The following is a 25,738-nucleotide window of genomic DNA, read 5'->3' on the forward strand; positions in this document are numbered from 1 at the left end:
AAAATTTGAGGGATCGAATCTAACCTTTTAAAATAATTCAAAGACAACGATCAGAGATCCTTAGCAGTTGCTCCTCAAGTGTGAAGCACTCCACCGGTATCCACCAAGAAAACGATGTTAAGGAGGAGAAGGGAGGTGGAGAGAATTGGGTTTTCCAAACTTTTTGGGTTTTGTGTGGGTTAGAATAAAATTAGGGTCTATAATAGTGTATTTATAGGCAAAATTTTCAGCTAAAATTTTCCCATAAATATTATTATTATTATCCCATTTATTATTCTTATTAATAATTAAAACACCTTTGAATCATTAATCCTTTTTCTAAACACTTTAGAAATAATTCTCTCTCTTGATTTAATTTCCAAAAATTAAATCCTTTAATTAATAATATTAAGAACTTTTCTTAATTAATTTATAATCAATTAAATGTCATTTAATCAATTATTAAATTTTCCAATTAATTATTTATTTCATAAATAAATAATTATTAGCCATTATTAATTAATTCCTCCACCATTAAATCATTCTCTTTTTATGGTGTGACCCTGTAGGTTCAATATTAAGCCGGTAGTAGAAATAAATAATAATAAAACTATTTTATCATTATTTATATAAATTCTCTAATTTATTAAATATGATTAATTAATTAATCACATTTATTCTACATCGTGAGGGATACTTCTCAGCATATCGCGACTATCCGGATAATATGAATTCACTGCTTAGAATACCAAGAACCTATTCAGTGAATAGTTACCGTACAATAAACTCCTTCTACCCTACAATGTCCCGATTAAATACAAGGCATGGATCTCGTGTCAAGCCTATCTAATTCAATCACTTGCTTACCATTTACTATGCGTAGTTCTATGCAAATTAGAAACTCCTTTCTAATTTTATTCACTCTGGTCAGAGATTCCTGAACTAGCATAAGTGGATCAGCCTTGAACATTCGCTTCCTTCACTGGAAGGGGTAGATCCTTTATTGATCATACACTATCTTCGTGTACAAATTCCTATACCCAGAAGAGCCCTAATAATTGTCCCTGGAGACTAAGAACTAAACCAAAGCATAGTTCAGTGTACACAAGATGACTATGATGACCTCAAGTCTAAGGATACTTGTACAACTATCACTAGGTGAACAACTGCTGACACGTGAGTGAACTCCGTCAGTTGTTCAGCTGTGCGAGTCATGTTCAGTGAACTTATTCTATAATAAGCACCTACATACTAGCTATAGTGTCACCACACAAATGTCTATGAGAACAGACATCCTTCATAATGAAGCAAGCATAGTATGTACCGATCTTTGCGGATTATTAATTACCAGTTAGTAATCCTATGACCAGGAACTATTTAAGTTTAGAGTTATCATCTTTTTAGGTCTCACTATTATGATCTCATCATAATCCATAAAAAGCTTTACTCTAAACTATGGTATATCTTATTTAAACACTTAAATAGATAAAGCCCGTAATAAAAACAAAACAAGTCTTTATTAATATCAATGAAATCAAAACATATTACATAAAAGTTATTCCTAAATCCTAATACATGGTTGGACTTAGGACATATTCCTTTCAATCTCCCACTTGTACTAAAGCCAATCACTCTGGTATCTAATACCCATCTCATCTTTATGACGATCAAAGTGACTTTCAAAAAGTAGCTTTGTGAGTGGGTCTGCTATATTGTTATGTGTGTCAACTCTATTTCAATACAATACAAGAAATGTTATCGCGCTCCCACTAACCCTTTTGTAGACCCATGGTTCATCTTCGTTTTTGATAAAATCAAACTCTTTGATTGTCTCATCAAAATGAATGTTCCATCTTTCGAGAAGCCTGCTTTAAACCACATATGGTTCGCAGCAGCTTACCCACTAGGTTTTCATTTCCCTTGAAAAGAAAACCATCTGGCCATATGCCAGATGTCATAGTCGTAGTAAGCAGCAATCGCAAGCAAAATCCGAATTGATTTTAACAGGGCTACAGGTAAAAGGTTTCATCAAAGTCAATCCATTGCCTTTGTTTGAATCCTTTTCCCAAAAGCCTGGCCTTAAAGGTCTCCACCTGGCCATCTTCTATAATCTATCTTTTGTATACCGTATACATAGATTCCATTCTGGATTTCATGGCACTATGCCATTTCTCTAAGTCAACACTACTTATAGCCTCATTATAGGTCACAGGGTCGTCATCATCAATGATCGATAACTCATTGTCATTCTCAATGACAAGGCCATAATACCTCTCAGGTTGGCGAGACACTCTCCCTGATCTATAAATGGGTTGTTCCATAAAAGGTTGTTCAGTCGGAACAGGTGTTTCCACTTGATCCGTAGTAGTTTATGCTTCTTGAACTTCATCAAGTTCAATTTTGCTCCCACTGTTTCCTTCAAGGATAAACTCCTTTTCCAAGAAGGTAGCATGTCTGGAGACAAACACGCGATGATCGGTGTAAAAGTAATACCCCAAAGTCTCTTTAGGATATCCCACAAAACTACATCTTACGGATCGATATTCCAGCTTATCTGGGTCAACTTACTTGACATAAGCTGGACATCCCCAAATCTTAACGTGTTTATAACTCGGTTTCCTTTCTTTCCATATCTCATACGGAGTTTGAGGAACAGATTTGGAAAGCACCTTATTCAGTAAATATGTTGAGGTTTCCAATGCATAACCCCATAGGAATACTGGAAGATTTGCATAGCTCATCATGGACCGAACTATGTCTAACAAAGTTTAATTTCTCCTTTCAGATACCAATCTGGAGGAGTCCACTGGGAGACTATACCATTTACTTTGAGATAATCTAGAAACACTCCATTAAAGTATTCACCACCTCGATCTGATCGAAGAGTTATAATACTATGTTTGGTTGTTTCTCCACTTCATACTTATACTCTTTGAACTTTTCAAAGGCTTCAGACTTGTGTTTCATCAAACACATATCCGAATCTAGATCTATTATCCATGAAAGTAATAAAGTATGAAAATCCACCCATGGCTTACTTAGACATTGGTCCACATACATCTGTGTGTACTATTCCTAGCAATTTTGCAGTCTTCTCTCCATGTCTACTAAATGGAGACTGTAGTGCCACTATAAAGTGAGATTTTCATCATCCCTTTTCTTTTATTAGTTTGTTCAATCTGAAGTAAATTATGTCACATATGTACAGACCATTATTTAAAGTACCACGTCCATAAAGAATATTATCTCTAAGAATAGAACATTCATTATTCTCAATAATAAATAAAAATCCATCCAAGTCTAACATGGGAATAATATTCCTCACAATCGAGGGAACAAAATAACAATTATTTAAAACAATAGTCTTGCCCGTAGGCATATGTAAATGAAATGATTCTACATCTTCAGCAGCAACTCTTGCTCCATTTCCCATTAGTAGAATCACCTCCTCTTCCTCAAGAGTCCTACTTCTCCTTGGTCCCTGCAACAAATTGCAGATTTGAGAACCACAGGCGGTATCTAATACCCAAGTAGAAATTTGATTTAATGACATATTCACTTCTATCATGAACATACCTGAATCAGAAGCGGTAGTCTCACTACCCTTCTTCTTCTTCAATTCTGCAAGGTAAACCTTGCAGTTCCTCCTCTAGTGCCCCACCTTGTTACAGTGAAAGCAAACAACTTTGCTCTTGGGGTCTTCAGCCTTTGGTGGAACCGGCATTTTCTCACCTACTTTCTTCTTCTTGGAAGAGTTCCTCTTCCTTTTCTTAGGATTGGAACCTTCACCAATTAGAAGAATAGAACTCTTCTTAGGGGAAAAATTCGATTCCGCAGTCTTCAACATGTTGTGGAGTTCATGCAGGCTGACATCCAACTTATTCATGTGAAAATTCACAACAAACTGCGAGAACGAACTCGGAAGCGATTGCAAGACCAAGTCTTGGCTCAGCTCCCCATCCATGGAAAAACCAAGTTGTACAAGACGTTCAATCAAATTGATCATCTTAAGTACATGGTCATTCACAGATGATCCCTCAGACATCCTACAACCGAACAACTCCTTCGATATCTCATATCGAGCTGTCCTCCCCGCCACATCATACAACTCTTGTAGATGCATGAGGATAGTGTGAGCATCCATATGCTCATGTTGCTTCTGTAGCTCAATGTTCATGGAAGCTAGCATGATGCATTGAGCAACATTTGCATCATCTATCCACTTACGATACACAACATGTTCATCATTATGTGCATCACTAGCAGGTTCAGTAGGCTTAGGTGAGTCAATCACGTATTCCAGCTTCTCAATCCTGAGAACAATTCTCAAGTTTCGAAGCCAGTCAGCATAATTAGGACCAGTCAATTTGTGAGCATCCAGTATGCTCCTGAGTGATAGTGCAGAAGATATAACGTACAAAGTAAATATGTAAATGATAAACACATAACAACACTTAGCAAATATTCGATTTCATTTCAAAACACTATATGAATCGGGTCTTTATTCATAAGTGGCTCCCACTAGTTTATCTAATTTATTCAACCCCCTACGTGAAAAATTAAGCATTCATAATGCTAGTGGGAATAGGGATCCTACATTCCATTACACGACCCCGGCTGTAGCACGAACCGCCATGTAATGTTCAATAGGCAGACAACTCTTGTCAATTACATCTCATGTTATTCCCTAATCAAACTTTAGCCTCTTGAATAATTGAGTCTCGGCTGTAGCACGACAAACTCAATATTCGAAGTCAAGTCTAACCCAACATTCCGTACAGTTGAATCAGTCCCCAAAGGCCCATGGCTGTAGCACGTACCGACCTTTAGATTCTTATTCAATGTACACATCTCTATGTAATAGACAAGTATTTCTTATTTCAAAATCAAAGCACTCGGCTGTAGTACGAACCGACAATGATTCAAAAATAAGAACTACTTTTCTATCATGTTGGAAGGCTATGACCGACACAAGCCCGTTGTGTCATTGGCCAATTACTACTTGATATTATTTAATTTTAGAGGGATTATATTACGTTACAATCATAATCATATTATAAAGAAATTCTTCCTATTAAATTAAATATTTCAAATCAATAATCAATAATCAGATGATTCCCAGATCGGGTGGAGCATTGTCAAGAGGCGTCACTTAATAACCCTTTCTTACAGATAGAAATCTGTTGTTGACAGAATCATCCTTTCTCTCATATCGAAACTTCATATTCAATTACGTGTTTCATAAACACAAGAATCTCATGATTGTATTCATAATATTATTATTAAGGTTATGAAACAATTTCACTATACTAGGTTGTCTAACAAACGCCTTATATTCATTTAAGTTCACCTAAATCTACCATCTCATGATAAACTAAGCATATATCACATATATAAACGTGAATAAACATCAAGGTAGGCATGTTACATCATCTAACATATTGGTTTAAGCATTATACATCTCTATGTATCACATGAAGCATTTAATATCAATTCAAACGATCAAAAACAGCTTTAAAACACTTCATGGAATATAAACAGTTCAAAACTTTTATATAAACTAAAATTGATCACTCCATTAGATCCGTCTCGAAAAAACGAATCCAACGGTAGATTGCACGCCCAAAATGGAGTTACGAAACTCCCAGAAAATCAATTTTAAAATCAACAGACGGGCTGTAACGCATTACAGGAACGCGTTACAGGACCTGTAACACATTCCCGTGATGCGTTACACCCCTTTTAAGCCAATAAAGGGTGTAACGCATTCTACAAATGCGCAATAGGCCTTCCCTCGCGCGTGCGCCACACGCGCCCGCCATCTGCCGCCTGACAGCTTCTCTGTCTTCGCTCGGTACCTGATATTCTCTGTTTCTTTCTACCTTTTGCTTGCATCACAGACTCAGACAAACAGCAACAATATACAACAGATGTACATATACTTACAATTCATATAAATATATATAAGATTTATTTAATTACGAATTTAATTGTAAGAACTTCAAAAATTCATAATAAAAAATCTATACATCACAAAATTATGAAAAAAATACCCAGACGATCTACAACACTTGTAGAACCCAGATCAACATTCAAAATTATTCTGAGAAACGATTTCTCATCAGACAAAATTAATCCATGATATAACTTGTAAAAATCATAATTAATTCATACAAGCACATAAAATTCTGAAATTTTTATCACAGATCTATATGCATACAACCTATGCTCTGATACCAATGTTGGATTTTAATCGCAGCGGGGGCATGGAAAAACACTTTTACACATATAAAATCCAAATAAAAGCATATAAATCGTGAATAAAAATTCGAGGGATCGAATCTAACCTTTTAAAATAATTCGGAGACAACGATCAAAGATCCTTAGCAGTTTCTCCTCAAGTGTGAAACACTCCACCGGTATCCACCAAGAAAATGATGTTAAGGAGGAGGAAGGAGGTGGAGAGAATTGGGTTTTCCAAACTTTTTGGGTTTTGTGTGGGTTAGAATAAAATTAGGGTCTATAATAGTGTATTTATAGGCAAAATTTTCAGCTGAAATTTTCCCATAAATATTATTATTATTATCCCATTTATTATTCTTATTAATAATTAAAACACCTTTTAATCATTAATCCTTTTTCTAAACACTTTAGAAATAATTCTCTCTCTTGATTTAATTTCCAAAAATTAAATCCTTTAATTAATAATATTAAGAACTTTTCTTAATTAATTTATAATCAATTAAATCTCATTTAATCAATTATTAAATTTTCCAATTAATTATTTATTTCATAAATAAATAATTATTAGCCATTATTAATTAATTCCTTCACCATTAAATCATTCTCTTTTTATAGTGTGACCCTGTAGGTTCAATATTAAGCCGGTAGTAGAAATAAATAATAATAAAACTATTTTATCATTATTTATATAAATTCTCTAATTTATTAAATATGATTAATTAATTAATCACATTTATTCTACATCGTGAGGGATACTTCTCAGCATATCGCGACTATCCGGATAATATGAATTCACTGCTTAGAATACCAAGAACCTATTCAGTGAATAGTTACCGTATAATAAACTCCTTCTACCCTACAATGTCCCGATTAAATACAAGGCATGGATCTCGTGTCAAGCCTATCTAATTCAATCACTTGCTTACCATTTACTATGCGTAGTTCTATGCAAATTAGAAACTCCTTTCTAATTTCATTCACTCTGGCCAGAGATTCGTAAACTAACATAAGTGGATCAGCCTTGAACATTCGCTTCCTTCACTGGAAGGGGTAGATCCTTTATTGATCATACACTATCTTCGTGTACAAATTCCAATACCCAGAAGAGCCCTAATAATTGTCCCTGGAGACTAAGAACTAAACCAAAGCATAGTTCAGTGTATACAAGATGACTATGATGACCTCAAGTCTAAGGATACTTGTACAACTATCACTAGGTGAACAACTGCTCACACGTGAGTGAACTCCATCAGTTGTTCAGCTGTGCGAGTCATGTTCAGTGAACTTATTCTATAATAAGCACCTACATACTAGCTATAGTGTCACCACACAAATGTCTATGAGAACAGACATCCTTCATAATGAAGCAAGCATAGTATGTACCGATCTTTGCGGATTATTAATTATCAGTTAGTAATCCTATGACCAGGAACTATTTAAGTTTAGAGTTATCATCTTTTTAGGTCTCACTATTATGATCTCATCATAATCCATAAAAAGCTTTACTCTAAACTATGGTATATCTTATTTAAACACTTAAATAGATAAAGCCCGTAATAAAAACAAAACAAGTCTTTATTAATATCAAGATGCTTATCAAGTTTAGAGTTAAGTTCTGATATTAAATCCTGATGGAATCCTTGATGCTTATGTGGCATTATTCTTTACTTGACTTATTTGTGGTAAATCTGAAACAGTCATATTTAAATCAGAATATATTTGGGTAAGATAAAAACAGTCATAATCATTTTGGGTTAGTGGTAAATGTGTATGTCTTGAAAAACTACATGTGCACAGTAATTGTTGATTATTTCCCATGCCCATTAACTCTTGCTTTAACCTTTTACTGACTGTTATTATTACACATCGGCCTAGGGAGACGAGGCATCATTATTTTTACTCTCAATAGTTAAACAGTCCTCACGTCTCTTGGTCTTCCATTGGCTATTTAAACCGACTACTCATCAAAGCCAAAGTCATCTTTCATTTTCTCACAAACTCACTCTCTTTTTATTCTCATCAACAAAAATGGTTCATTTCAACTTGTTCATGAACTATGAAACTTTCAATATAGAGTTGAGTTGTGATGACTGGAAACAGGAGTGGCATGTCACCGCCTGGAACTCATTTCCACAAGAGGTTCACACAGACCTCTTGTTCTTTTCGATGGACTACCACCTCCATCTTGATCATTTGGAAGAGGAAAGGAGAGAAGCTCTCCGTCAGCAAGAACGGATCATCCATCTTGCAGTGCTCTTCGTCAGCAGCAGAAGGAACTAGTCATTAGGCTTCTTAGACTAGGACTAAGGTTGTTGATGTTAAGAATCTTAGAATAGGACTATCTTGTAATTTTTGCATGTAATTGATAAATTTCAGGAAATGTAATCATCTGATATATTAATGAAATTTCCTTTAATTACAAGATTTGGTCTTTGTTTCTCAAATTATATGACTGTGCATGTTTTAATTGCAATTTGTTAATCTTTACTTCATCGATTTTTAACTTTATCCTGTGATGAATATTTTGATTCAATTTTTGATGATTTGAGGAAACAATTGAAGCACGGGTTCATGCATCTGAACCTGTGACAGATGTAGCTGAGAATGTTACTTCTCAGAAAGAAACAGCAACTCAAAGTTTTGATACTTTGAAAAGAAAGAAATCTGTAAGTTCTGTTGCTGCTGAAGCAACTCCTTCATTGGCAAGGAGATTGGAGAAAATGAAGGCTAGGAGGTATTTGGCTAAGGCTCCATCAGAAGATACTGAAGAAGCTGAGGAAGGGGATCAGGAATCTCTGATCTCACAAGAACCAGTTATCATTGAAGCCCTTCTAGCTCAAGCCAAAGACACTTCTAATGATACAGTTGTTTCCCCTTCTGTCTCTCCTATTAAAGTTATAGATGATGCTAAAGAACAAACTGAAAATTCTGAAATAGATATTCATAATTTGAATATACCTGAAGTTCTTTATCTGGAAGCTCCATCTACATCAAAGACACCAGCTCTAGAGATAAATTATGATCCTCAGAATTTTGATGATGTTATTCCCGAATCTCCAGTTGCTTCACACACTGTTGAGCTATCAGAACAACATGAGTCTTCCTCAAGTTCTGATGACAGTGTTTCTGCTAAGCATCCAGTTCCTATTCTAGGCAAGGAAGAATTGGTGAAGAAATTTGTTGAAAAGGAAGCACCTATTCCTTGGGAGGATACTCACAAAAGTGTTGAGTGGACCTAGAAGTGGAATGAATCAGATTTTATTCCATGTTCTAAAGTTCTGACAGAGCATATTGCAAAAGCTGATGAGTTGCTCACAAATGCTGATTTTAAGACACAACTCAAGATCACAGCTCTGTCTACAAAACATCTTCAAGGTCTACATACTTCTACTCATGAAAAGGTTGATACACTCAGAGAACAAGCTGATAAGTTCGATCTACACCTCAAGCTTGACAAGAACAGGTATATCAGACCTATTTCTGAAAAAGTTGAAGCCATTGAGAAAACTCAAGAGAAGCAACAGGTCCAAATTGCTGAGGTCCTGGCTAGTCAAGCTTCTCAGAAAGCTCAATTGGATGAAATCCAATCTTCAGTTAAACTTCTTCTTTCTCTCTTACTTCCTGATGATGCCAAAAAGGGGGAGAAGGTAGTTAAGTACAAATGCTCACCTACTTATGAACTGAAGAAAAAGGATGATAAAGGTGATGACCAGGGAAACTCTGAAAAGAGCAGAGGTCAAAGAAACGTTCAAGGAAAATCTTCTATTCAGAACAAGTCAAGTTCTGATGCTGTGAATGCTCAAAGACTGAAGTCAAGTGCTGATAAACAAAGTCTGATGTCAAGTTCTGATATTCTGATTCAGTCAGGATCTGAAGACTCTCAGAAGTTTTTGCAAACTCTGAAGTTAAAGGGGAAGAAGACTACTATTTATTACAAAAATCCTAAAATCCAGACACTTGATGAGGAGATAGCTAGAAGATTATTTCTGAAACACAATCCAGGAATGGATTTAGAAACTCTCAAGGAGGAAGAAGCTAAATTTGCTGCTGAGAAGACAAATCTTAAGTCTAAAGCTTCTGATGCAAAGAAACCTCCAAGGCCTAAGGAAAAAGGCATTGTGATCAAGAAAAAGTCAATTTCTGAAACTTCAAAGTTCAAGCCTAGATCACAGACTGAGAGTGATCCCAAAGACAAAGGGGAAGGAAAAGTTGATGAACCAACCAAGCCACTGGACTTGAAAACTTCTCAAGATCTGATGAAACCAGTGTGCAAAATGGTTCAAGTAACTGATAATAATCTTGTTGAAGATGAAACTGTTCAAATTCTGAAAAGAAGAAAGATAATTGAAGAATCTAAAACAACCTCTGGCACTGCTCAAGTTGTTGTTCAGAATAAAGGACAGCAAGGTACAGAAGAAACAATAAATTCTGATCAAGCTATCAAGACATCAACTACTGACAATGCTCAAGTTGATTTAAAGAAAATGACAATTGCTAATAAGAAGAAGCTATTACGGAAGAAAGCTACTCCAGTTGAACCAAAATCCAATCTCATGATTAATCAACTCGCTATATTTGGGTTGAGAGCCAAGCAACCTAGAGATAGAGCTGGATTAGGTTTTGATGAAGAGAAGATTCGAACAGGAGTACAGGTTACTCTAAGAGATCCTTTCATGTTGACAGACAAACCATATGAACAAATCAAACAAAGGCACCTTGACAAGGTGTTGTCTGCTCAAATTTTGATAGATGCTCATAACAAAGAGAATCTAAAAGAGAAATTGATCTTATTTCTCAATGATGGAAGGACTTATAGACTAGCTGATACTGATGTACTAAAGAAGTCTGTCAGAGAGCTTCAAAATATTCACTATCTTCTGGAAGTAAAATCTGATGTTACAAGCAGATGGTCAGAATACATTTTAAAGGCTATAAGAGATCAATTCAGAATCTCTGGTACAAAGACTTCTCATTACAGTCCAATGATTACTGAAGGTGATGGAAGAGAAATTCCTATGCTGAAGAATTCTGCTAAGGTGGAAGTTATTCTGAAAGGAAGATGCTTATGTTATAATGAAAACTCTTCACATCCTAAGGTTATCAGACTTGGTGATGGACTTGAAAGAACATCCATTCAAGCTCTCAGAACAGCCATTTATTAAATTGGTGATAGTAAAGAAGAAGAACTGATGCAGGTCAAAGCACAGTTAGCTGAAGTTCTGAGGAAAGCTGAAGATAATCTGATAAATGATTTTGTTAAGAATCATTATGGATTCAGATTGATTCAGTGATGTTGGTAAAGCTGGATGTTTTGTAAGTTGTAGTTAATAGTCTTATTAAACTCTTATTGCATTTGAACTTAAATGTTTTTGACATCATCAAATCTATTAACTTATACATTCTTGCATAATTTACAAGTTGGGGGAGATTGTTGGATATATTTGAGATGTCATGTCTAATATGTTTCATGTTTAGTTTTCAGATCTTAACAAACAGGAAATATCAGTTCTTACTGGAATCAGGACTTACTGGAAGTCAGGACTTAAGAATATCAGGACTTAGATTATCATAAGGTAATATCAGAAGATGGATATCAGAACTTAAGTACTGGAGGACTAACAGTTAAGAAAGGAAGCTGATTTACAGGAAAGAAGATCGAGACTAATACATAAGAAGATATGCATGGAAAGAGTTAGAGGACTAGAAGAATTGTATAAGATATCTGATTGATATATTTTAGGAGACAGAATTATATTCCATATCAATTAGAAGTTATCTTGTAACTATGTGTCTATGTAAACACAGACATAAATTTACACTATATGTGTTACGATCATCGAGAAGATCATACATTGTAATCTAGCAGCTCTCGTGATATTTGTTCATCACTGAGAGAGAACAGTTCCATTGTAACAGAGTTTATTATATCGAATACATCTGTTTTCTGTTACTTGTGTTCTAAATCGATTTGATTGTATTCTACACTGTATTCAACCCCCTTCTACAGTGTTGTGTGACTAACACCTTATCTTTGATATGTCAATAGATCCAGTTTTATAACCATTTTTTCTATCAGATGTGTACTTCCCTTTTCCTTTCCAGCTGTTGTCTTTGTTGAATGATTGTCCTTTACCCTTGAAGAATCTTGGGTATAGAACTCATCTTCTTCCAATTCCAGAATGACTTGTTCCTGAGAATCATTGTTTCTTTGCTCACTTGCTGAGGCAACTAGAGTCTGGGATCTTGACTCCTCATTAGATATTTGGCTTTCATTGACAGTTAGAGCACTTGAACCATCTACAATATGCCCTTGACCAGTTCTTAATGATTTCTTTTGAATCATTTTTAATTCATATGTTTTTAAGATTTCATAAAGAACTTCCAGTGTTATCCCACTTAGATCTCTCCCTTCTCTGATTGCAGAAATTTTCTGTTCCAGATAATCAGGGAGTATGAGCAAAAACTTCAAATTTACCTTTTTAGCTTCATAATATTTGTCATGCAGTTACAAGTCATTTATCATCTTGTTAAACCTTTCAAACACATTAGTGATACTTTTTTTGGCTTAGCCATGAAACCCTCATATTGTGAAATTAGTATCCTTCACAGAGTATTTCAATCTTTTCCCAGATCTGCTAAGCAGTGTCACAGTTGACAATGTTATTGTACATTACATTGTCAAGTGACTCTATCAATATCAGCTTTAAGCCACTATCTAGGGAAACTTTTTCTTTCTCAGGCTCAGTGTACTCAGAAGGATCTTTTGGAGCATAATGAGCTGGAATGACCATATTACCATCTGTAGATTCATCAACTCTAACTATTGGAGTGAAGGGCCCATTTTTGAGAATTTGAATGTATAGTGGATTGGCCATCCTGATAAACAATAACATTTTCTTTTTCCAAAGAGTATAGTTAGCTTTGTCAAAAGTAGGAATTTTGATGCTACTGATTTTCTGTGTATTTATTCTTCCAAGATCTTGAATCTATTTACTTTTAGATTTTGCTCTGATACCACTTGTTAAGGTAATAAATTACACACAGAGGGGGGTGAATGTGTTTTTATATTTTTCTGCTTTTCTTAAAATATTTATGGTTGTGAACAAAGTAAATCAAATCTTTTAGTAAGATGTGTTAAGACTGAAATTAAACATGCAACAATGGATAACACGGATCTTTCAAAACTCATTTAATTTTATATTAAAATTAAGAATATTTTACTACAAAATTTCTAGGCTCTTTGTTGATAAAGATCTTAGCTTCAATCTTGAGAGAATACAAGAATTTCCTGATCTAATTGTTACAACTAACAAAGGACCAGTGTTAACTTTATATGATAGTTACTACTGGTTTATACAGTGTACAATAAGATATGCTATTCACTTTAGTAAACCGTCACTTATCATTACATATTAGGAAAATTATATCTTCCATTTCTAGCTTAGCATATCTTTGCATACTATGTTAACTTTGATCTTCCTTTGTCAGTTAATCTTTACCCTTGATCTTGTACACGCTTCAAACTACTTTTTGTAGACTTATCAATCCAACTGGTTGGATTGTTTGTTGATTGTTAAGCTTGGATATTGAACTGGTCTACAATTTGTACTTTGAGATTTTACCTCGAGATGTCCAGTTAGGCATATGGAGATCTTGACATCTCGATAAGTATATTGACTTATCGAGATCTCTAATACTCCATAGTTGATTTGACTTGTAGAGGTCTCTGAGTTCTCTATAAGAGAATTTAGCTTGTCGAGATCTCTCATCTTCATATCTTCACTTTGGCTTCTCGATATCTCTGAGTTCTCTAGTGAATTATTGACTTGGCGATAACTCAGAGTTCTCTAGTGAAATTTGACTTTTCGGTAACTTAGAGTTCTCTAGTAAATTTTGACTTGTCGATATCTCTGAGTTCTCTAGTGAAATTTGACTTTTCGATAACTCAGAGTTCTCTAGTGAATTTTGAATTGTCGATAACTCTGAGTTCTCTAGTGAAGAAATGACTTGTCGATATCTCCAATCTTCATTTCTTCAATTTGGCTTGTCGATATCTCTGAGTTCTCTAGTAATTTTCCTGAGTTCTCTAGTAGTTTTCCTGAGTTCTCTATAAGTCATTCTGGAGTTCTCGAATGACTTCTCTATAACACTATCTGTGACTTGTAGAGATCTTGACTTAGAACTTTTTTCTCAAAACAGATTTATTCAACTCCAAGTTTCTTCATAATTCTTCTAAGGCATGATCTTCTTGATCTTCTTCCAGATAGAATTCTTAGGCTTGATACTGTTTACAGAAAAAGACTCCAATCTGCTCTTTGATATTATTACAGACTTTAAATGTTACAATACAAAATTCAAAGTAAGATTACAATACAACTTACTTAGGGTTGTCAATTTGACTTAGTCTTGTTATTGTACAGGCATGTCTTGCACAACAGGTACCTACAAGAGCGGTAGTATATCCCAGTTATAACATATTGTTGTCATGATATGATTGAATAGTTTTAATATGTTTACAATCACAAATTTTAGAATATCACATGCTTATTACTTCCTAATGTTCTAATATTTCATGAGTATGAGTTTCACGGTGCTACCAACTGGTTGGATGTGTACGTGAAAACTTGTGACGGTCTGCACAAAACCGCTAAAATAGCAGTAATTAAATTTAAATAATTCTATTTTTCATTAATGTATTTAATGATAATGGAATAGGTACAACTTTTATTAGAACATTAGGAAGTAATAAGCTACAACTTTTATTGTATCAAAGTTGAATTTATTATTTTCATTAATGTATTTAATGATAATGGAATAGGTAATAAGGTTTAAACTAAAACTTGTAGCCCGAAAGCAAATCAATATATCTTAAATCCATTAAAAACATGCTTCCTTTCTTTCCATTTTTAAATTGCACAAAGGTCTTAAATAAGATCACACTTAATCCAAAAGATAGATAACAAAGCGTAAATACTGAGGCATAACTAGCAAAAATTGAAAAAATGTCCCTTAGATCAGGATGCAACAAGAACTTAAAATAAATTCACAATGTTATTCATATTTAGCAGATTTAGCACAAAACTCATTTTTAAAGCAAAATGCGATAACGAGCTAAATATAGAAGCACATGCATCTTTTCTAAATTTCATGAGCAGATTGTTCTAATTATCATTATACTAATTATTTGAGGATAATCATCCTACTAACATGGGTTTGAAAAGGATAATCACACCAGTAAGTAGTAGAATAGATAAATTTGTTTTCTCAATCTGATTTCACCTAGTAAAATTGATAGTATTTACAGAGGTTTGTCAACTATCCATCTTTTAAATATTTCTTAACATTTTGGAGACCTATATTGTAGAGTTGTACGACCTGTCCCTTGAGAAATACAAAGGTTGGCATATGTATATTATATGAAACAAATAACCAACTAAGAAACATATAATTTAAATAAAAAAAATAATTTTTTTCTTTCGCAGTGGAAAATGTCATTTTGTTAAAACAAGCCCTTGTGTAACTACAAAGTCTCATACAGACTACGAAAATTAATCTTTCTTGATTTCATGTCTACTGAGTTCTCATGGTTGGTATTAGTATAAATAAACTATCCATTATATTAATTTATGTGTAAAGTTTTATGTTGTGTATATTTTCTACTATTTTCGTGAGTGCTTTTTAGAAAGATATTCACTGAAAGTCCATTTTATCAGATCATTTTAATCTATGATAGATGTGTTTACTTAAAGAATCTTAGTTGTAAGTCTATGCAAAAACTCTAAAAACTCCGATACATCAGTCCAATTCATGATGATTTTCATACAATTTTATAATACTTACATTTTTTAACAAGATACCTACATTGTACGTAATTGGTTATTAAAATCTGATGACTTTCTTATCAGAACTCAGATCCCTGCCCAAAAATGTCTGCACAGTTTAGTTGTAAAGGAGGCAAATAATATGTATAAAAATATGATCAAATGCACATTGACATGGGTTATAGAATTGAACAATAATGTTTATTAGTCAATTGCACAACAAATGTTGATTACCTGATACAATCATTTTAAAGGTTTTTAATCAGTTAATTTTTTTATTTTGTTGGGATGATGCTTCATGTATTAGGACGTCAAAATTTTTACTTGATTCTGTTATTGAGGTGCTTGATATCCTTAAGTGCCTGTATATAGCTCTTTTGTATTGTATTATGTATGTGAATATACATGGGATGGAATGAATTGGTATATATAGATAGAAGCTGTAGAAAATTTAAAAGTTAAACATTTAAAGTGAAAAAATAAACTCTTAGATTTCGATTTGTTAACTCAAATCAATATACACCGAGCATTGTATAAATCTTAATTTGTTTACGAGCTGAGTTGTTATAGTATCAATATAGTGATTACTTAAAATTTTTAAAGTTAGGAATATTAGCATCATTAATGTTTAATTGGGTAATAATTTCATTTTTTATTATTTAATTATTAATATAATGACATGAGGATTCCCGTCATTTACTTGATGAGCGCTATTTCGAGGACACTAATCGTCCACATATTGATTGCGAGTTATGGGAGATGGTATCAGTTCTCCAGAAGAACTACGTCAAAGGTCAAAGACAACGACGATGCTTATCCACCAGTGGCTCCTCATTTAGCACACAGTCTTTCGAGTCATCAAGCCAGCCATCTATTCATACTCCTGTTGACTTTGTGAGAGCTATATTTCGAGATCGTCAGCTTCTTCTTGTACTGCGAGGCCACCTGGGAGATATGGATCCTGAAGAGTTGGCTCGTGCAGTGATGGAAGCGGCAGATTCACAAAAGGACGATGGTGCCGAGGTAATTTGTTTAGTGAAATTATATGAATTTCTGTTCTTTATTTTCTTGAATGGCTTGGTTAATTTGTCAAAAAAAGTGGTAATAGATATCATGTATATGTAATATTTCCTTTTTCGTTTGTTATTACATGGAGGACATCATGATGATCGTGATGACGAGTTTGGCGAATCTTCTTAGTGTCAATGAGTTGCATTTATGTTTCTTTTCTACTCGAACTTGTATCAATTAAATTACATGCAATACTTTCGTACTTGGATGTGTCTTGTTTTTTTCTGGATGGTGTTAAATAATTGAAACTTTTATACTAATCAAATTTGGATATTTGGACTATATCAAATATTTGTAATATTGTAATATGTTCTTCCAGACTAGATTGATTTGTTTTGTTGTTAATGTGGTGGGGAACATATATAAAATTTTGAGAAAATGTGTTAAAACGGGAAAAATATTTAAAATCTAGAAAATCAAATTTAACGATCGATTTCGGTAGTTAAATTCTATCAGAATTTGCACTACTTTTGGAGACCGAGACCGAAGCTGACTCAGTTTAGCGACCGACTTCACTAAATCGGTCGCCAAAATACAGCTCGACAATCATTTTATATGTGACTGTAGTCTGCAATCGCTGATAATCTTTAGCTACAGAACGCGATCTCCAATAGGCGTTCACTGATGAAGCTGTTTGTAGTAGTGACTCCAAATGGAACTACTTAGGTCGTTTCATCCACTGTTGAAATTTTGGTCCACTCGACTTACAACACTCAAGGAGCTAATCTCTCAAGGACGCTAATCCCCACTAATCTACCGCCTAATGGATCTCAAATATCCAAAATTTAGGAACAAATTGTCATAACTCAGTGCTGAATGCACCATTGAATGCGCAATCTACTGGTTTTGAGATATTGACGGTGGTGATTCCAGTAATAGCAAACCCTACCTATTGTATAACGTTGTAATATGAGATTGTAGGAAGCTGAATTACAACAACCTTGGAATAACCTCAATACATTAGGGGCTTGCCTCCAATCAATGTAGAGTGTGATTTTTCTGATCCCTACACCAAGGATAGCGAACAACCAACTAGTGAAGATATGCATCACATGATGAGGTATAAAAGTAAGGACCCGTTATAGGGAGGTGCCCACATATTTGAGAAATGAAAAAGATGGAATCCTAAACTCCGGAGGAGAGAATTCGTGCCCACGAGGCATATATATATATTCAGAAACTCAAGCGAGATTTATAGATTAGGCAGGCCATGCGGCCACCGGGGCCTAATAGGGATGGAAGAAGAAGGGGAGCTACTAAAGTCGCTGATTTGGACAAAACTCTTCGAAGAAGACGTTCAAAATTCCTAGGGCCGACCCCGCTAAATTAATGCCTCTCGGAGATTCTGACGATCCAACGCCGTGCTTTACGGCGGAGGTTATGAATGTTCATATCACAGCGAAGTTAAAGATACCAACTATAAAGGCGTATGATGAGATCGGTGACCCGTCATACTCAACAAGGAACCAATTGCATGATTATTTAGGCAATTTGTAGCATTTTCTAGGACCTAACAAGTAACCAATTATCGGATTATTTAGAGAATTCATAGCTTCTCTATGTCCAGGACTCAACATGTGCCTATAATATATCCGGGGCTTGACAAGGAAGACCTCTTGTCATGCCTTAGTCAATTTTTAGATTACTTCCTTTTTAGAACTCGACAAAAATAACAACTAATGCTTTAGACTTCTTTCTGAGTGACTTCAATTATCTTTTATTTCCTAGATATTAATCTATTTTTTCTTGTCATCAACTCATCTCTTATGTCTTGAACGATAAGATCCATTTCTTGATATGTTGACGCTTAGTATACTAGTTGGTTCACAAACGAGTAGCACAAGATACTCTTTTTTATTTACAATCCTTAGTTGATGTTTATCTTTTGCAGCTCCATGATCTAAATCCATTGAAATCCCCTGATCTTTAATACTTCAATTCAATTGAATTTCTTATAACCTGTAGTCTTCTGATTTATTATTCTTCACGAATACTTGAACATGTTAAATAAATTTTTTTTGACTCTGCAACCGACTTCGAGTTTTAATTACATATTTTGAATTTTTTTTTTGGATTTTTCAATCTTCCATCTTCAAGATTCATGTCCTTCATTGTTATGTCTTTCATCTTGTGTTAAGTTAGTGCTATCGTTATTACATATTATCTTATATTATTCTTTACAATATATGTTTTAAAATATTTTATAAAATGTATATATTGACATTATTGTTTTAAATAATTATTTTAAAATTTAGTTTAGCAAATATTTTATGACATATTAGCTAAAATATGTTTAAAGAGTATTTTTTTTTAATTTTTAAATAAAATCTAACCCTTTTTAAAAAAATAATCACAAATACACTCTACCCGTTTAAAACGAATACTCCTATATACATGAAAAGATCATATAAAAGATAAAAACTATATAAAAGTCAAGTTTAAAGCTACCGAAGGTAAAACCTCCGTTTTCTAGTATTTACCAAGTAAAACCCAAATATAGTTGTAATGAATGAAGCGAAGTAGGAGTACTATTACTGCGTTTACTTGTAGCTAGAGGTGGCCGCCTGTGCGGGTCGTGCGGGCCGGGCCGGGTTGGAAGCGGGTTGGAACCGGAAAACCTGAACACTGAACCGGCACTGGAAGCGAGCGAATCGGGCCGGGCTGTGTTTGAGCTTACAGAAAGTAACCCGGATTCGGCACTGAACTCGTGTGCGTGCCAGGCGGTTCACGGGTTTGCGGGTTGCAGGTACGCGGGCTGGCACGCGGGTTGGCGGTTGTGCGGGTTGAACAGAGTCTTTGTACAAATTCCTCAGCATTCAACACATCAAACCTATTCTGAATAATCACAGGACGACCTATACTCTTGTTCTCCTTTAAACCCCCAGCTTTCACATCACTACCAACCACCTTAGAAAAACCCGAGCTCCCCAAACCACCCTTCTGCAAATCAAAACTAATTTTATTAACTCCGGATGGCCCAACAACCTGACTTCTCTCCTTAACACTTCCAATATTCTCCCTATTCTCCCGGATAACCACACCCCGGTTAGAGTACTGAACTTGCTTAAAAGGAACACCTTTATTTCTTCCCTGAATCCCAGAATTACGACCATCACTGACCCGCGGGCCGTGCGGGCTGTGCGGGCTGTGCGGGTTGCACAGTTCGTGCGGCTCACGCGGGCTTCGCCTGTGCGGGTCGTGCGGGTTAGTGCCGGTTCCGGTTTTTTAAAATTAAATTCGTATTCGGTTCGCTTTTTTCGGCGGGTTGTGCGGGTTTGAACCGGCCCGAATCGGGCCGAATATTTTACGGTTTCCGTACGAGCCGGTCCCGAATGTGCGGTTCGAACCCGCACGTTTGGCCACCTCTACTTGTAGCATCAACAAAAGCAAGTTCATAAATGGTATGGCGTCAACTTCGTCTCTGTTTAGATTTTCTGATCTCACCTCTACCCTTTACAATCCTACTGTCCCTTTGTGTATTAATGTATGCATTTAAGTAAGAACTATGTATTCAAGTCACACAGTTCAATGCTTATACATAAGTTATTACGTTTTGCTAGTAGAACATTTTAATAAATATCCTAGATGGATGAAATTTCGATTGTCATTACCAGTTTTTACTTTCAAATTAAAACTTTTCAGTAAATTTTTATTTACAAGATAGATAATGATTATAAGAACTGAAAAAGTCAAAGTTGAGTGAATATTTATTTCAGCTGTTATCTGCAAGTACCCCCAACCTCTGTAATTAACCGTTGTGCCATCCCATATTCCCATGTTTGCAACTCTAGTGTCTAAACATATGCCTACTTACTATATCTACTACTCTGGTTTTAGATTAGGCGGACAGAGAATAATAATTTCACTCAAAATTTCACTTAATATCTATTTTTGGGCCGGTTGTTTTAAAAATCAGCCGATTTAATCGGAATTATGACATATTTTGTTTTGATTAATTAAAAATCGGATTAAAATGTGTTTTTTTTTAAAATCGGTTAAAAGTCGGCCGATTCAGTAAAATATTGGTTAGGTGAATTTTTTTTTTTAAAGAAAAATTAAAATTCAAAATACTAATTAATATTTGATAATAATATATTGAGTTATATTTACTATCATATGACCCTAAAGCGCAATCTCTAATAATTGAATAAATTTTTTCAATTAAATTACTCTTATTTCTCTCGAAACTTTACTCAATCGATTCATTCACTTCACAGTGAGCGACCTGTAATTGATTTGCCAAGTAACTAATTTTAGTATATCACGAATTTATATCTAATTTATAAATAGTAGATACTAACTTTTTAACTACTAAATTGTGGGTATTATTTATTATGTATAAATTAACTATAAAAATATGTATAAAATATATATCACTTAAATATCAAATATGAATTAATGATATGTGGTATTAATTTTGTAAATCTTATGAAAACTTAATAAAATTTATATAGAATTACATATTATTATTTAATTAATTAAATTGATTTCGATAAATCCTCCGATTAATTACCGATTATGCAATTAATGACTTAAATATACCTTCACGGAACAATATCAGTTTCGAATTTTATAAGTCCGGTCACGGGAACGGTATAAATTATAAAAAGATTTATTTTTTTATAAAATAGGAGGAGAAATCGGATATGCTACTGCATGTGAAAGACTGAAAGCTACTTCTTGTTGTCAAATCTTTGTTAGCATTTGCCTTATAAACAAAAAAGAAATCCTCCCAAGTTCAAACAATGAGAATTAAAGTAGAAGTTCAAATTTTATTATATCAAAATCCAACCTACAAAAGATTTGTATTGTAATAAGTAAAATTTCAAGAAACATGTTTAAATTCAACAATTTTATTACACAAGCAATCATACACTTGGAAGTACAACAAGACCTTGAAACAAAATTGATTGATTTACAAGTTAAAAATAGCAAAAAAACACCAAATGCAAAAAAGTAAAAGAAAATTACTACTTGGGGGGGTGGGGGATGGTTGAACAATGAAGAAACCCACTAACAAACAAACTACCTTCCTAATCTCCTAATTTATACTGGGGTTTATTGGATATTACATTTAAAAAATAACATAAGAGCTACTTGTATTATTATTCCATTCCTTATTAATCTTCCATTGATCAGCTACATCTTTTGCAATTTTGATGGAATCTGATGCAGTCCCAAGTAGACCTCTCCTGGTGAACCCTACTGTATACAATCCATTCTCCCCTTTCCAACCATTGGGAAATGCTGTTCTTGGCATTCCTTCTTCTGTAAAGAAATCACTCCCCTGCATTTAACAAACACGTATCAATATACATATGCATTGACACAACATGAAAACATAAATTATCTATTAAAAATATCTAATGATCCAATGAGGGTGTTTGGTTTAGCGTTTTCGGAAAGTGAGTAGTATCACAGTAGGTAGTTAATAAGTGCTTCAGTTTCTTGAAAAGGAAAATCAAACACCCCAGTGTCAAGTTTCCAGGATAGTTTGGTTATAAAAAGTCTTTTAAATCTGTAGCAGCAGGCACAGGAAACGCCAAGCTTGATGTATCTTTATCAAAAAGGGCCATTTAAGAATGTTGCTAAGATTTTTCCAAAGAGTCTATCTTAATGCCTCCTGGCTTAACATCTTACTTGGACTATGTCTCTACTCTACAAAAGAGCAAAAAGAATACTTTTACAAAAAACTTGTTTTTCTCCTGCCTAGGTCCTGGTGTATGCACACAGACACAGGTATTCAAATTTAATAAGATTTTACATGATAGTTACACCTCATCAACCCAAAACAAATAATTTTGAAAAGTATTGTTCTGAAGCAAGGAGAATAATCCAAACAAATGGCATCAGATTTTCACTTTTATTTTATTTGATCAGTGCCAGCAGCAGAGTATAGGCAGCTGCAACAAGCATTACAATATGCATATAAAACTTATTTGTAGTATTCTGCATGTGTAAGACTAGAAAGCGATATAAGATTGACAATAAGAAAACACTGGAAACTATGCAAACTGAGGTCTCTGAGGTACAGATAGCTCATGCACACCATTTACCAAATTTATTAATAAAATGTCGAAATGCAATTAAATGATATTCATGCACACCTTAAGCCAAAATGGGACATTGCTTTTGTAGCCTGTAGCCAAAACTATTGAATCAAATTCTTTCTCTTGGCCATCCATGAATTTGGCCCCATTCCTTGTTATTTCTCTTACTTCTTCCATCACCTGCAAAAAACCCAATCATTAATCACGACCTAATACATTATAACACCGTAATGGAAAGCAAGCAAGCAACAAACTGCACCGCTAACAAATTAGAAATCTAATGTCACTCTTCAATAAAACATCTTTTACATGTAAGGGCGGGCATGTTTGGTCCAAAGGCTTCTTTCTTACCTTGATATTACCGGATTTAATCTGATTCAGAGCACCTCCGTCGAGAACTGGTGTCTTTCCAGTGGTGTTTTTGAGCTCAATCGGTCCAGTTTTTGGGCGTCGGAGTCCCAACTTTTCTATACTCCCTAGTGTCAAATTCGACATTAGTAGTATGAACTTGTCTACTAGCCTTAGAGGTAACCATTTGTGAAGTGCCATAGCTATTCCAAATGTTGAGCAGCAAAATATCTCCCTAGGCAGAACATGAACCTGAACAAATTACAAATACCATAAAATCACATTCAGTATAAATTTAACTAGCTCATAGATGTAGACAACTAACAAATAAATTGCATATAGCTGTGGAAAGTTACTAAACATGAAGAAGTTATACCCTGAAACCACATCAAAACTTCAATTACAGAACTATTAATTGTACAGTAAATTGACAGAATAAGTACTTTTTATCAAGGCTCAGATGAATTAACAACACACACATACACTATACTATGCATAGTTGCATAGACATATGTAATAAGACTTACTGAATTTCTAACAACCATATGGGGGCTTGCATTATGTCTACAAAGATCCAAACTAACTTCCATGCCAGAATTCCCACAGCCCACAACCAAAACCTTCTGTTTTCGAAACTCCAAACCAGACTTATAACCACTTGTATGCACCACATTTCCATTAAACCTCTCCAAGCCCACAATCTCAGGTATAACAGGCTCTGCATTTTCACCAGTAGCCACAATGAGCCACCTAGAAATATACTCACAATCTTGACTCCTCACCCTCCAGATCCCATTCACAAACTCAGCCTTTTCAACAACTTGTTTGAACTTAGGTTCAATGCAAAAATGCTTAGCATATGATTCCATGTATGAAATAAACTGATGTTTTGTAGGGTACTTTGGGTAGTGTTTAGGGTATTCTAGTAATGGAAGTTGACAGAATTGTTTAGGAATATGAAGTTTAAGACGATCATAAGTTCTTTGTTGCCATAAAGAAGCTATACAATCACTTCTTTCAAGAACTAAAGAGGGTATTTGTGATTGTTTTAAACAAGCTGCTACTGCTAAACCAGATGGCCCTGCACCGACAATGATTGGGCCATGAACCCATACACTCTTTCTTTCTTCTTCTTTGCGAGACTCCATTTTCAAGATTTTCAAAATTTTCGACAAGAAAGGGAAATGAGGAAGCTTTTTTCAAGAACTTGCTCTGTTTTTTCAAGAAAACACTCTGTTCTGTTGAGGCCTTTTCAGTGCATATAATGCATATATTTATATATATGAGAGAGAGAGAGATAAGCGGGAGAGAGAGGGAGAGGGAGAGAGAGATGAATGGGAGGGGGAGGGGGAGAGGGAGAGAGAGAGAGAGAGAGAGAGAGAGAGGGAGAGGGAGAGAGAGATGAATGGGAGGGGGAGGGGGAGAGAGAGAGAGAGAGAGGTGGGTGATTTAATGGAGGCGTGAAGGTTAAGAAAGGATTTGATGTGGTTCTCCTTCTCAAGGTTTTTTCTTCTCTCTCTGTTGCAGAGTGGGGGGGGGGGGGGTTTAGTGTTATGGGCAATGGGTAAAGAGAAGATATAAATACATTTATGTGCTGCTGCTTCACCTTGCTTGCTCTGATATTAGCGTGTATCTATATGACTGACTATATATGTCATGAGGTGTGTACACTGTTCCTTTTTGGTTTTGTGACTTGCCCAGTCCCGGATTTATTTCAAATCGTACCTCTCGATTGTACTCCACCATTCGCACAGTACACAAGGCATCGACATTAATTCTTTGTAATTTATAGATTTTGAATGACATTAGGATACAACAATTACAACTTTTTTTTTGCCAAGAAACGAGAGAGTTTCGTTAATAACTCAAATCATTCATCAATGCATCAATAAAATTGGAGTTATTATCACAAACCTATCAGGTACGATTAGATATAGAATAAGTAGACTTAATTAAGAAATGTGCTATTTAGATAGTTCTATCTGTTCTTTCTCAGCTTTGAAACATCTTTTATAGATTTCTTCAATATTAACTATTTGTTGTCAACTTCTACAGTAACGACCGTCATAAAATTTTTGTCATATCGGCCTCCGAACACCTCCTTTGTTGTGACCGTTGTGCACATCTATAGTAGTGACCGTTGTGAACATCCGTTAGAGTGACTATCTTGAACATTGACATGAAACTTCCTAAATTGTCGTCGTAATTTCTCTGTCATTGATAATC

General features: G+C 34.7%; 1 protein-coding gene across 1 annotated transcript; it reads right to left on the bottom strand.

The window, feature by feature from the left end:
- Positions 1–22,005: 22,005 nt before the first annotated feature.
- Positions 22,006–25,190, bottom strand: LOC141703449 (putative indole-3-pyruvate monooxygenase YUCCA4). Its single transcript, XM_074506978.1, has 4 exons — positions 24,040–25,190; positions 23,516–23,764; positions 23,222–23,344; positions 22,006–22,401 (listed from the first exon to the last, which is right to left on the bottom strand). Exons 1-4 carry the CDS (start codon positions 24,658–24,660, stop codon positions 22,189–22,191), a joined length of 1,206 nt encoding a protein of 401 aa, XP_074363079.1. The 5' UTR covers positions 24,661–25,190; the 3' UTR covers positions 22,006–22,188.
- Positions 25,191–25,738: the final 548 nt, after the last annotated feature.

Source organism: Apium graveolens, unplaced genomic scaffold (genome assembly GCF_009905375.1).
Source record: "Apium graveolens cultivar Ventura unplaced genomic scaffold, ASM990537v1 ctg6656, whole genome shotgun sequence".
Classification (NCBI taxonomy): domain Eukaryota; kingdom Viridiplantae; phylum Streptophyta; class Magnoliopsida; order Apiales; family Apiaceae; genus Apium; species Apium graveolens.